General features: G+C 34.3%; 2 protein-coding genes and 1 long non-coding RNA gene across 3 annotated transcripts; all 3 read right to left on the bottom strand.

The window, feature by feature from the left end:
- Positions 1-768: 768 nt before the first annotated feature.
- LOC123686131 lies at positions 769-3,249 on the bottom strand. Its single transcript, XR_006748407.1, has 3 exons — positions 1,493-3,249; positions 1,181-1,373; positions 769-1,072 (listed from the first exon to the last, which is right to left on the bottom strand). It is a non-coding gene; the product is annotated as an uncharacterized LOC123686131 (long non-coding RNA).
- A 1,629-nt stretch (positions 3,250-4,878) lies between these two features.
- LOC123686128 (pro-interleukin-16-like) lies at positions 4,879-6,416 on the bottom strand. Its single transcript, XM_045626120.1, has 3 exons — positions 6,312-6,416; positions 6,097-6,246; positions 4,879-5,129 (listed from the first exon to the last, which is right to left on the bottom strand). The coding sequence occupies exons 1-3, from the start codon at positions 6,355-6,357 to the stop codon at positions 4,975-4,977; spliced, it is 351 nt and encodes a 116-aa protein (XP_045482076.1). The 5' UTR covers positions 6,358-6,416; the 3' UTR covers positions 4,879-4,974.
- Positions 6,417-6,468: 52 nt separating this feature from the next.
- LOC123686114 (pro-interleukin-16-like) lies at positions 6,469-8,056 on the bottom strand. Its single transcript, XM_045626096.1, has 5 exons — positions 7,983-8,056; positions 7,729-7,819; positions 7,617-7,628; positions 7,195-7,527; positions 6,469-6,774 (listed from the first exon to the last, which is right to left on the bottom strand). The coding sequence occupies exons 1-5, from the start codon at positions 8,054-8,056 to the stop codon at positions 6,484-6,486; spliced, it is 801 nt and encodes a 266-aa protein (XP_045482052.1). The 3' UTR covers positions 6,469-6,483.
- Between the last annotated feature and the right edge of the window lie 5,459 nt (positions 8,057-13,515).

The following is a 13,515-nucleotide window of genomic DNA, read 5'->3' as shown; positions in this document are numbered from 1 at the left end:
GGAAGTTGAAGCTTTGTTGGTCCAGAAATAGTCAACTAGAAAAAAAGAGAATTATTGTTGTATATGAAAGATTTATCCATCCAATTCAACTACTGATTTTTATGGAAAATTCATATGGCTTACTTTCAAAATGAAAATATGTTCATAATTTTTTTCAATTTAAAAAATTTATATTTTCAGAAATCAAATTATTTCATATTTAATGATTCAAACTACCATTTCGTGTTCTGATTACAATTTATGAAAAATATACATTCAACTATTGAAATATTTTACTCACGTTTAATGCATTCTTCATATCTTCTTCACCGAAAAACTGTGATGAATATTTTTCATCAGATCTTGTAAATTTGATATGGATGATTTAAGGTTTTACACTTGATTTACTAATATTTAATTTTTGATCTTGAATTTGGACAGGATTCTTCGAGATAACCTGAAGAATTTCTTTTGCTGCCTTGGGTTTTCCAAATGACGATGTGAATAATCTCCAATATAGTGGGGATTTGAGAAAAACTATCTCTACCTAGAAAAGTAGAATTTAAAAATGAACTCTAGTTTTTTTTCAAAATATCTCACTTTATTTTAGATATTCATAGTTCCCCAGAGAAAGAAGTGGCACTAGAGTTAAATGATGCAGATTTTGAAGGAGAGGATAAAGTCAGTGTTTCTTCTGAATCATTTATTGATGGAGATTGTATTTTATAATCAGAAAGAGATTCTTCAATACCTCTATTCCCTTCTGATTAAGTCCTGCAAATTGTTTTATGTTATATGGTAATATTCTGAGGAAGATTTTCATTGCAAGGAATTATAATAAATATGACAAATTAGGAAGAAAACAGAGGCATTTTCAATTTAATTGCCGAAGACAAACCTCCTTGGATGAGCCTCTTTCTTAGGTTCTAAATGTCACTACCAAACAAGTCGACAAGAGGTAGAGGATGCACATTTTGAAGGACACCTTAAAGTAGTTGAAGGGTCAAATCTCATGTTTTCTTTTATGATGATTGGGTTTTAGACTCAGATTCAGTTGAGTCCTGTTCTTCAATACTTCCCTTCTGAGTAGGTACTACAAATTGCTTTATGTTATATAATAATATTTTGAGGAAGATTTTCATTGCAAGGAATTATAATAAATAGGACAAATTATGAAAAAAAGTTTTCGTTACAAACTTACAGAGGTATTTCCAATTTGATTGCAAAAGAAGAAGGGGAATAAGCCGAATAAGCCTCTGTCTTAGGTTCATTATTCGGAAGCAATCTTCAGGAAAGTGATTCGAGCAAAGATAATATATTTTATTTTCCAAGAATGGTCGGTTCCAAGAAATTCTCGCAACCATTTTTCTCGTACGAGTTGATTCGATCGAAGTCTAGAAGAAAACATTTATTAGTCGTATAAATTAGTTTTCCTTGGTTTCAATTATACGTAACTGAATATTTGTTTTAAGGAAAAAAATCAGGATTCTGCACGCCTATGGATGGAACTCACCTATGAAGTCTAACCACTAACCTCCCACAATATAAGTAAAACCACACAAAAACACTTGTTAGGCATGTCTAATATCACTGATAATGGTAACAAATGAAAATACAAAACAATTAAATCAAGGAATAATTAAGATTTAGCCAACTGAGGTGGTGTACAAGCCAGAACCAAATGACAGATAACCCGAATGAACGTTGCCACATCGACAATTTATCTGAATGGTCGGAAAAATATTAATCTTCTCCTCAGTTCATTCCTTCGTATTGAAAATAGAGCCGGCAACGTTTTCAATTCGGCTAGCTCAATTGTGATTGGCCGCACTAAGCTTTCATCTCTCTTGTATTAGGAATCGTGCCCATATGTTTACTTTCCTTTTCTATATTCCAAGCAACCTTTTACTCACAACCTAAAAGCCAAATGTTACATCAGGATCATAGAAAGGCGAGGAGGTATCCAGAGCAATCTGTTGGATCAATAAATGAACTGGTCAAGTGGCTCTATGTATTGAGGCCAATTATCATCCTACGGAGCATAGAGTTGATATGTAATGTTTACATTCGGATTCGACTAATGAAGCCAAGCCAACCACTTGAAACTTAAGCATTAATTAATTACTTGTTGAATCTCAACTGAGTAAGCTGTGCACAATAAATAAGTTGAACCTTGTTCTGTGTTTTATTGAATCTATAATTGCAATTCATAATCAAATTCCCAAAGCCATTCCGTCGTTAACCAATAACCATGAAACACCGGAAGTTTGTAGGTTACCTGCATGAAAATTCTATGATTACCCCGGATACCTCTTCGACTTCCTATGTTCCTACTGAATACAGTGCAAGTATAGTGATCGAAATTTCCAAAGCTTTTTCCGTCTCAGGAAAAAGGCCCCGTGTTTCTTAAAAAAAATTACGGTCAGCGCCTTGAAATTTAGTTCAGGTTTGTCTTGCCATATCCTTCGCCACAATTCGAGTTCATTTCTGATGTTTAAATAATAAAACTTGGAAAAAGTGTCCCAAACATTGGAAATGGAATGAATTGTCTTCATTTGAGCAGGGTGTAGTATGCTTAATGTCTGGCGTGTTTTCTTCAGGAAATCTTCTGATGATGGAATCCAAGTAAGGAATAATTATAGACCTTCTTCAGTACTCAAATGGGCTAGTGGCTGGTTGGTTGGTTGAATTTGTCCTTCGACAGTCCGGGCTTTTCGGCGTTTGTAAAGGCATCTGTCATTAATTCCTCAGCTACTTTTTCTGCATCATCACGGTGACTTTTGATCATTTGAAAAATTTTTGTTTGATCCGGATATCAGATAGAGCATTGAGATCGTTAATAACCAGGGTCAGTTTATGTGACCCACAATAGGAAAACGAAGCTTAGTCCTGATTCGACAAAACCAACAAAATCTTCTTGTACTCTGTAACACTTTGCATCGAAATATAATTAGAATATAATTCCAATAGTTTCTTCTTGTTCTTATCCTCAAAAGTCAAATGTCTGCTGTTTCATCTGCTAATATGCTATATGCTCTCCCACTTCCACTTTATCCATAATACCTATCCCTTTTCAGTACTTCGCCACACTAATGATACTACTATTTTACTAATATTGAGGCTTTCATTTTGGATATCAACTGATCGGTAGCTCGAATTTTATTACCACCACCAATTAGGTAGGTAACGGGTGTTTCTTTTCTTTTTCTTTACTTTAAGTTGGCATTACTGTTCAAGATGACGACCGATTTAACAGCTGTGATTTATTCTCAGTTTGGTTTGGCAATTCATCATGAATAGACTCACGCCTGAACAACGCTTGCAAATAGTGCAATTTCATTTCGAAAATAATAGTTCTGTGTGGAATACGTATCGCGCACTATTTTGTTTAGCGATGAAGCGCACTTCTGGTTGAATGGCTACGTCAACAAACAAAACTGCCGCATTTGGAGTGAAGCTAATCCTCAAGTGTGTGTCGAAACACCGTTACATCCAGAAAAACTGACTGTTTGGTGCGCTTTATGGGCTGGTGAATCATTGGTCCGTATTTCTTCAAAAACGATGATGGCCAGAACGTTACATTCAATGGTGATCGGTATAGAGCCATGATTACTAACTTTTTCATTCCTGAATTGAACAACCATGATGTCCAGGAGCTGTGGTTCCAACAAGACGACGCAACATATCACACAGCTCGTGCCACAATCGATTTATTGAAAGACACGTTTGGTGACCGCCTAATTTCACGTTTTGGACATGTGAATTGGCCTCTAAGATCTTGTGATTTAACACCGCTAGACTACTTTCTGTGGGGCTATGTAAAGTCATTGGTCTATGCGGATAAGCCACAAACCCTTGACCATTTGGAAGACAACATTCGCCGTGTTATTGCCGATATACGGCCACAAATGTTGGAAAAAGTCATCGAAAATTGGACGTCCAGATTGGACTACATCCGAGCCGGCCGTGGCGGTCATATGCCAGAAATCATATTTGAAATGTAATGCCACAAGATTATCTTGCGGATAAATAAAATTCATGTCAATCGAATAATCCATCGTTGTTTTATTGCAATTTAAAGTTCTATAGCCCTAAGAAAAACCCTTTAGTAGTATTTAGTGGTTGAACGCGTCCTACAAAAATACTTCCTCTAAAGCCAACGATGTTGTCGACGGATGCTGGGATTGCTCGATCATAAAAAATATACAATTATGCTTCTCGGAAAAAGCTTCGAAGCAATAGAAACATCCAGAACTATAGCTTCTGCTTAGAAAAATTTTTCTATAATTTATATTATATAAAAAATAAAATAAATAAAATTTCGAGTTGTTTAGGTAGTAAACCAATTGAATATAAATATTCAGTTTGGACATTTTTTTATTAGGTATAATCTCATAAAATCCAACAACTGAATAAGTTTTTCATAGACTTTTCCTTCAACTCATTAGGTATCTCAAATTTTGTTACTTGCAATGTGATAGCAAACATTTTTTGTGGCCGTTTATCAATGGACGTCTCAATTTTTCTCAAAAAATGAACCGTTCGAGTATAATCTTATCATTAGGTTTCCGTAGGATCCATTCTGAGCATAAAAAGGAAATTACTTATTTTTATCACAATTCTAAAGACCATTAGAATAAATGGCGTATGGGTGACATGCAAAGAAATTGATTGGCAATTCTTATCATCATTCAACAGCTTGATTCTATTTAATTTTCTAGTCCAGATCATCTGTAATATACAATGATATAACATGGTAAAGTTAACTTAACTTCGCATATTTATCTGCTGAGACAGCTTAAGTACGACTACGCTTTATCTGCTGAGACTGGAATTTAAAAACTCTTGATTTTTTTCAAATAATTAGTCTGAGATATTTCATGAAGATTAGAAGGGGCATATCAGTACGTTCTATATTTGTTAATAAGTCAACATTTCATATGAAACAACAATATTAAATTAGGCGAAACGACACACAGATGGCAACAAAAAATTTCATTTTCGATATATCATAATCTTTGTTGTTCCTACATCAACTTTCTTCATAACGGTCCATGCTTGGATTCGAGATAGATTTGAGAAATCTATTCCATTTATTGACAAGATTTCATCTCCATCTTTCAACCTACCATCTTTATCGGCAACGCCACCTGAAATTCAGAAGAATAATATTATTTATAATCATGTAATTATGAAATTCGAGAAAAGAATGGACTTGACATTAGGAGCTTTTGAGCGCTACTTCATTTGTGCGCCAAATGTTCCCTCGCTTACCACAGAACAGGTTATAGGCATATATGATGTGATTTATTACAATGTCATTGTTGTCGGTTAGTGTATATAGATTCAGGGTTCTCATGATATGATCCTCTGAAATTTCGGAATGACCATTCGAGTGATAATTTTACATATACAAACTGAATTTCAACAGTCGAAGTGAGATCTCTTGTTTAAGGAAATATCGGCAAAATTTTTTCCATATTTTATTCGAATTTTCTTTAGTTAAAGTGACATGAAATTTCAAATAAAGGTTGAAATTGTTATTGTAAATCTATTAGGCCAATTGAGAAGTCCCCGGTCTGATGCACAGATGGCCATGCTAGTAATAAATCCATATGATTTTTAGTTGGTACCAACCTTCAAACGATACGTGTCGAAATTTTACAGCAGTCCGACCATTAGTTTGTGAGATATTGTGTTGTGAGTGTAGGTAGCTACCTACACTCACAACACAATATCTCACAAACTAATGGTCGGACTGCTGTAAAATTTCGACACGTATCGTTTGTCAAATAACAAAAGTAGCTACTTTTGTTATTTGACAAAATGAATTTCGTTTGCTGATAAAATATTGCTTTTTGAAGGGAAAAAATACAGTTGAAGCAAAAGCTTGGCTTGATGAAGAGTTTTCGGAGTCTGACTCTTCAATTGGCCTGTTACATGCAACTTTCAGACTTGGTCGGATCGGTTGTGAATTTTTTCTGGTTTTGACGACGAGATTCCTCCCAAGATTTGAGAGTTATCGAAGAATTTTGACGAATACAGACATCATGCAAAATGATATACCACCGTTTTCGGGGAATGAGCGCTCAAAATAAAAAAATAAACTATTTCAACCTTGGAAGATTTTCTTCACAGTAATTGGTACATCTCCTTGTGGCGAATCCTTTCCTCCTTCTACGCTGAATCCTAAACCATTCTGATCCTTCTGCAGGATTACCTCATGATCAGGCTTTTTGGACATAACGATAATCTGAGCAGCCCTTTCTGAAGCAAAAAATGATGAAAATGTAGACTTTAAATTCGAATCGTAGAAGAGACAGCTACAGTACCTGTATCTAAAGTATTGTCGAGGGAAATAGATCTTCTTTTCAACATTTTTACGTCTTTTGGTACTTCGTCCTTCACAGCTATTTCTATCACAGCCTAAGGCAGAAAAAAAATTGGAATTAGGTCTTGTACTCTTATAGTCAAAAAGTTATGGTACCTTATCTAATTGAAAAATTAACTCATGCGTACCTTCAGTAGTTGTACAGCATCTGTGTAACTTAGTCCTTTGGTGTCCTTTCCATTGATTGAAACAATATGATCACCTTTCGTCAGAGTTCCATCTTGATAGGCAACACTTCCATATCTTATTCGATGAACTATGATATCCTTATTTTCATCAGTTCCACCAGTTATTGTGATACCAACATTTTCTCCAACGACATTTGGCTTCAGGATTACCTTGCAGGTTTTTTCACGAGTTTCTTCAACTTTACTAACTGATTCATTTCCTACAGATGATATTTGCTACAAACATATTCAGAATACTTCTATCAGACATTCGGAAAATTGCAATGGTATTTGAACCTTCATTACAACCTATGAACAATCCTCGACACAAATCAGTTTCAATAATTTAGTACCAAAAATATTGGTTGGTTGAGGCCAAATAAAAAATTAATCATTCCTGAAGATAAGAAAGTTTTCTTTGAAACCAAAGAATAGTGTTTTATATTTTCCATTACATATATTGTTTAAATCAAACTCAAAGAAGAACAATTTGATAACAATACTATATCAAATACAAATTTGCTAGGTCAGCCATAAGCATATTTTTCAAAGGGTGGAACTAATTTGAGTGAAATTCACTCTCAATATAAATAATCCTGAAACTTGATCACGTATAAAAAAATCTATGTATCTAGCTCTTAGGCAAGGTAATCTTACCTTTATTTTTGGGACGACATTCTTATCCGATTGTGCATCTGGAGAACTAGCAACTGATTTCGTTACTTTAGGAAATAAGTCCAACTTTTTGGTCGAGTACTTTGGTACCTCTGCAACAGTTTTCGCAATTTCTTCGAAGTTTTTCCTAAGATCTGTGACGCTAAGGGACTTGGTACTGCTAAATTTCGATATTCTTTCTTCTCTTCTGGACACTATAGGAACTGGTTTCAAGGCATTTCGGAATGTAGAGGTGTTATCCTTTGATGATGTTAAAGATGATCTTGTAGAGGTTTGGAGATCCCAATTTCTCAAGTTTGTCCTCGGTGGAACAATCTACAGTTTTTATGACAAATTAGGAACTTTTGGAGACATATAAAAAGTTTATAGATACGAATAGAGGGAACTATTCACTATGAACTCACCTTGATTCGTTTCTTTCACAGCTATTTTCTCAGTTTCCAGAACTCTTGTCAGTGGTTTTTTCACTTTTTCCTCGATAACAACATGCGTTTCAATTTTTTCATTACTATTTACGTTTGTGAGTTTGCTCACATCTTCAGTTTTATCACCTGGAACATCCAATTTCTTATTTACAACGGGAGATCCAATTTTGAAATCTTTTCCACTACGACATTAAGCAGAAGCTAATATATTCTTTCTATTCAAAACCTCAACACTCGAAGAATATTGATATGAATTGAATTGTTATGAACATTTAAAATCAAAATTTAAATAAATTCTAGAATTATAGAGTAAAATGTCTGCATAAGCAACAATGAATTTTTTACGTTAACCAACGGATATCTCCTCGACCTTCTAGTGATCCTGTTACCCTTAGAAAATCAATAAGAGGTATGGGCATCGCCTTTATTGATTGATGTAATTAGTTTGATGCCAACAGTCGTGGCTCCTTGTCTGACGGAACGCCTTAGCAGTGGCGTAACATATTTCGATTTATTTCAAAATTATGCTCAGAAATAGTTTACGTTGTGATTTATTTATGAAAATTCGTTCGTACTTCAAAAGGTCAATGATTTTCTCATTTTTATGATTTAGCCATTGTGAAGTTAGGAAAGGAAGATTTCTGCTAAAACATTCAACATGAATACGAATAAAATCTTCTTCACTTTACGAATTACGATTTTACACTCAAATTATTATTTTACATTTCTTAAATGTTGAAGGGCAGTCGTAATTTTCAGGAGATCTTTTTTTCTGTTGCATTTTTTCAAATATCTGTGAATTTCTAGAGAAAGTGACTTCTTATTTATTCAACAATGATTGGCATGATCGGCTGGTGGATTTGAATTCAATTTATACAACTTTTTCAAAACATAATGAGCTAGATCGAACGATTTTTCATGAACAATAATTTATTGAAAATTCGAGGTGAATTGTCTAAGGTCACCATTTTGTTCATTTTCAGAATAAAAATCTTTGAACAAGCACTATTGAAATAATTATTTCATTGTTGAAATTTGTGGAACAGGGACTAACGCATATATGCATAACTTTGAATAATCAATATATTTTATTTGGTTGATATCAAGTTGAAACATGACAAAATTATCGAGAATTGCTACTTTCATAAAATAAATAAAATTACTAACGAAAAAATTCCTATTTTCCCGTGCCCAACTTAAGTTCCCCGATCGTTCTCTAACATAAAACTATAAAAATCAATTATTTGCTATTCCTTGTCTTTCATTTCTGCTTTTATGGGTACAATAATACCCATAGGGTAATAATAATTACTAATGAGTCTAGAAAAATTCCTAGTTTTGATCTAAGGAAAATATAACTGTATATTATCAATCATATCAAAACAGGTCATGAATGTAGCAATAGAGAGAAAAGACATTAGATAAAATAACAGAATATATTTATTACCGAAATAGAGAATTTAAATTATTAATGTTCTAAGCAGAAATTTATTGGTTTACAATAATCAACCCATTTGAATTTAATGTGTACTTAATATATTCATTAGAAAAATCTATTGGTTTACGAATATTATAGTTTTCGTCAATCTACTTCTCAACTGATTCCAATCTAATTTCACACTTTGTCGATTTCTCTCTCAATTCGTGGCGAATCCTCAAATTGAAATAGGTTTCAAGAATCATTTCCGTTACAGCAGGGTCATGGATTCTCTTTGGTTCATCATCAAACAGATGCTGATTGAAACATTGAACAACTTTGGATCAACTCTATTCAATGTAGTGAGAGCTAGACGGAGTAAGAAGTTCGAATAATTTTCATCGAAAATATTAAAAACCCTTTCTGTCCACCCGAATATTTTTTCAGCCTCATCAACTACAAATTGAGAGGCATTGGTAAGACACCCCAAGGTTTTTTTTAACTGTAGTTTTGGGTCGGTGCTATTCAACTTCAGCGCTTATCATGTTAGCGGAAGTTGAAGCTTTGTTGGTCCAGAAATAGTCAACTAGAAAAAAAGAGAATTATTGTTGTATATGAAAGATTTATCCATCCAATTCAACTACTGATTTTTATGGAAAATTCATATGGCTTACTTTCAAAATGAAAATATGTTCATAATTTTTTTCAATTTAAAAAATTTATATTTTCAGAAATCAAATTATTTCATATTTAATGATTCAAACTACCATTTCGTGTTCTGATTACAATTTATGAAAAATATACATTCAACTATTGAAATATTTTACTCACGTTTAATGCATTCTTCATATCTTCTTCACCGAAAAACTGTGATGAATATTTTTCATCAGATCTTGTAAATTTGATATGGATGATTTAAGGTTTTACACTTGATTTACTAATATTTAATTTTTGATCTTGAATTTGGACAGGATTCTTCGAGATAACCTGAAGAATTTGTTTTGCTGCCCTGGGTTTTCCAAATGACGATGTGAATAATCTCCAATATAGCTGGGATTTGTGAAAAACTGTCTCTACCTAGAAAAGTAGAATTTAAAAATGAACTCTAGTTTTTTCTTCAAAATATCTCACTTTATTCGAGATATTCATAGTTCCCCAGAGAAAGAAGTGGCACTAGAGTTAAATGATGCAGATTTTGAAGAAGAGGATAAAGTCAGTGTTTCTTCTGAATAATTTTTTGATGGAGATTGTATTTTATAATCAGAAAGAGATTCTTCAATACCTCCATTCCCTTCTGATTAAGTCCTACAAATTGTTTTATGTTATATGGTAATATTCTGAGGAAGATTTTCATTGCAAGGAATTATAATAAATATGACAAATTATGAAAAAACAGACGTATAAACATTTAATGGCAGAAGACAAACCTCCTTGGATAAGCCTTTTTCTTAGGTTATTAATGTCACTACCAAACAAGTTGACAAGTGGTAGAGGATGCACATTTTGAAGGACAGCTAAAAGTAGTTGAAGGGTTAAATCTCAATCTTTTTTTTGATGATGATTGGGTTTTAGATTCAGATTCAGTTGAGTCCTGTTCTTCAATACTTCCATTCCCTTCTGAGTAGGTTCTACAAATTGCTTTATGTTATATAATAATATTTTGAGGAAGATTTTCATTGCAAGGAATTATAATAAATAGGACAAATTATGAAAAAAAGTTTTCGTTACAAACTTACAGAGGTATTTCCAATTTGATTGCAAAAGAAGAAGGGGAATAAGCCGAATAAGCCTCTGTCTTAGGTTCATTATTCGGAAGCAATCTTCAGGAAAGTGATTCGAGCAAAGATAATATATTTTATTTTCCAAGATTGGTCGGTTCCAAGAAATTCTCGCAACCATTTTTCTCGTACGAGTTGATTCGATCGAAGTCTAAAAGGAAACATTTATTAGTCGTATAAATTAGTTTTCCTTGGTTTCAATTATACATAACTGAATATTTGTTTTAAGGAAAAAAATCAGGATTCTGCACGCCTATGGATGGAACTCACCTATGAAAACTAATCACTAACCTCCCACAATAAAAGTGAAACCACACAAAAACACCTGTTAGGCATGTCTAATATCACTGCTAATGGTAACAAATGAAAATACAAAACAATTAAATCAAGGAATAATGAAGATTTAGCCAACTGAGGTGGTGTACAAGCCAGAACCAAATGACAGAATTCCCGGATGAACGTTGCCACATCGACAATTTATCTGAATGGTCGGAAAAATATTAATCTTCTCCTCAGTTCATTCCTTCGTATTGAAAATAGAGCCGGCAACGTTTTCAATTCGGTTAGCTCAACTGTGATTGGTCGCACTAAGCTTTCATCTCTCTCTATTAGGGATCGTGCCCATATGTTTACTTTCCTTTTCTATATTCCAAGCAACCTTTTACTCACTGAGTAAAAGCCAAATGTTACATCAGGATCATAGAAAGGCGAGGAGGTATTCAGAGCAATCTGTTGGTTCAATAAATGAACTGGTCAAGTGGCTCTATGTATTGAGGCCAATTATCATCCTACGGAGCATAGAGTTGATATGTAATGTTTACATTCGGATTCGACTAATGTAGCCAAGCCAACCACTTGAAACTTAAGCATTAATTAATTACTTGTTGAATCTCAACTGAGTAAGCTGTGCACAATAAATAAGTTGAACCTTGTTCTGTGTTTTAATGAATCTATTATTTCAATTCATAATCAAATTTCCAATGCCATTCCGTCGTTAACCAATAACCATGAAACACCGGAAGTTTGTAGGTTACCTGCATGAAAATTCGATGATTACACCGGATACCTCTTCGACTTCCTATGTTCCTACTGAATACAGTGCAAGTATAGTGATCAAAATTTCCAAAGCCTTTTCCGTCTCAGGAAAAAGGCCCCGTGTTTCTTAAAAAAAATAACGGTCAGCGCCTTGAAATTTAGTTCAGGTTTGTCTTGCCATATCCTTCGCCACAATTCGAGTTCATTTCTGATGTTTAAATAATAAAACTTGGAAAAAGTGTCCCAAACATTGGAAATGGAATGAATTGTCTTCATTTGAGCAGGGTGTAGTATGCTTAATGTCTGGCGTGTTTTCTTCAGGAAATCTTCTGATGATGGAATCCAAGTAAGGAATAATTATAGACCTTCTCCAGTACTCAGATGGGCTAGTGGCTGGTTGGTTGGTTGAATTTGTCTTTCGACAGTCCGAGCTTTTCGGTGTTTGTAAAGGCATCTGTCATTGATTCCTCAGCTACTTTTTCTGCATCATCACGGTGACTTTTGATCATTTGAAAAATTTTTGTTTGATCCGGATATCAGATAGAGCATTGAGATCGTTAATCATCAGGGTCAGTTTATGTGACGCACAATAGGAAAACAAAGCTTTATCCTGATTCGACAGAACCAACAAAATCTTCTTGTACTCTGTAACACTTTGCATCGAAATATAATTAGAATATAATTCCAATAGTTTCTTCTTGTTCTCATCCTCAAAAGTCAAATGTCTGCTGTTTCATCAGCTAATATGCTATAAGCTCTCCCACTTTCACTTTATCCATAATACCTATCCCTTTTCAGTACTTCGCCACACTAATGATACTACTATTTTACTGATATTAAGGATTTCATTTTGGATATCAACTGATCGGTAGCTCGAATTTTATTACCACCACCAATTAGGTAGGTAACGGGTGTTTCTTTTCGAGGTATAATACTTTAAGTTGGCATCACTGTTCAAGATGGCGACCGATTTAAAAACTGTGATTTATTCTCAGTTTGGTTTGGCAATTCATCATGAATAGACTCACGCCTGAACAACGCTTGCAAATAGTGCAAATTCATTTCGAAAATAATAGTTCTGCGCGGAATACGTATCGCGCACTATTTTGTTTAGCGATGAAGCGCACTTCTGGTTGAATGGCTACGTCAACAAACAAAACAGCCGCATTTGGAGTGAAGCTAATCCTCAAGTGTGTGTCGAAACACCGTTACATCCAGAAAAACTGACTGTTTGGTGCACTTTATGGGCTGGTGAATCATTGGTCCGTACTTCTTCAAAAACGATGATGGCCAGAACGTTACAGTCAATGGTGATCGGTATAGAGCCATGATTACTAACTCTTTCATTCCTGAATTGAATAACCATGATGTCCAGGAGCTGTGGTTCCAACAAGACGACGCAACATGTCACACAGCTCGTGCCACAATCCATTTATTGAAAGACACGTTTGGTGACCGCCTAATTTCACGTTTTGGACATGTGAATTGGCCTCCAAGATCTTGTGATTTAACACCGCTAGACTACTTTCTGTGGGGCTATGTGAAGTCATTGGTCTATGCGGATAAGCCACAAACCCTTGACCATTTGGAAGACAACATTCGCCGTGTTATTGCCGATATACGGCCACAAATGTTGGAAAAAGTCATC

The sequence above is a fragment of the Harmonia axyridis genome, chromosome X (assembly GCF_914767665.1).
Source record: "Harmonia axyridis chromosome X, icHarAxyr1.1, whole genome shotgun sequence".
NCBI classification, from domain to species: domain Eukaryota; kingdom Metazoa; phylum Arthropoda; class Insecta; order Coleoptera; family Coccinellidae; genus Harmonia; species Harmonia axyridis.
Note: the sequence above shows the minus strand (reverse complement) of the source record. Positions and strands in the feature narration are given on the sequence as shown.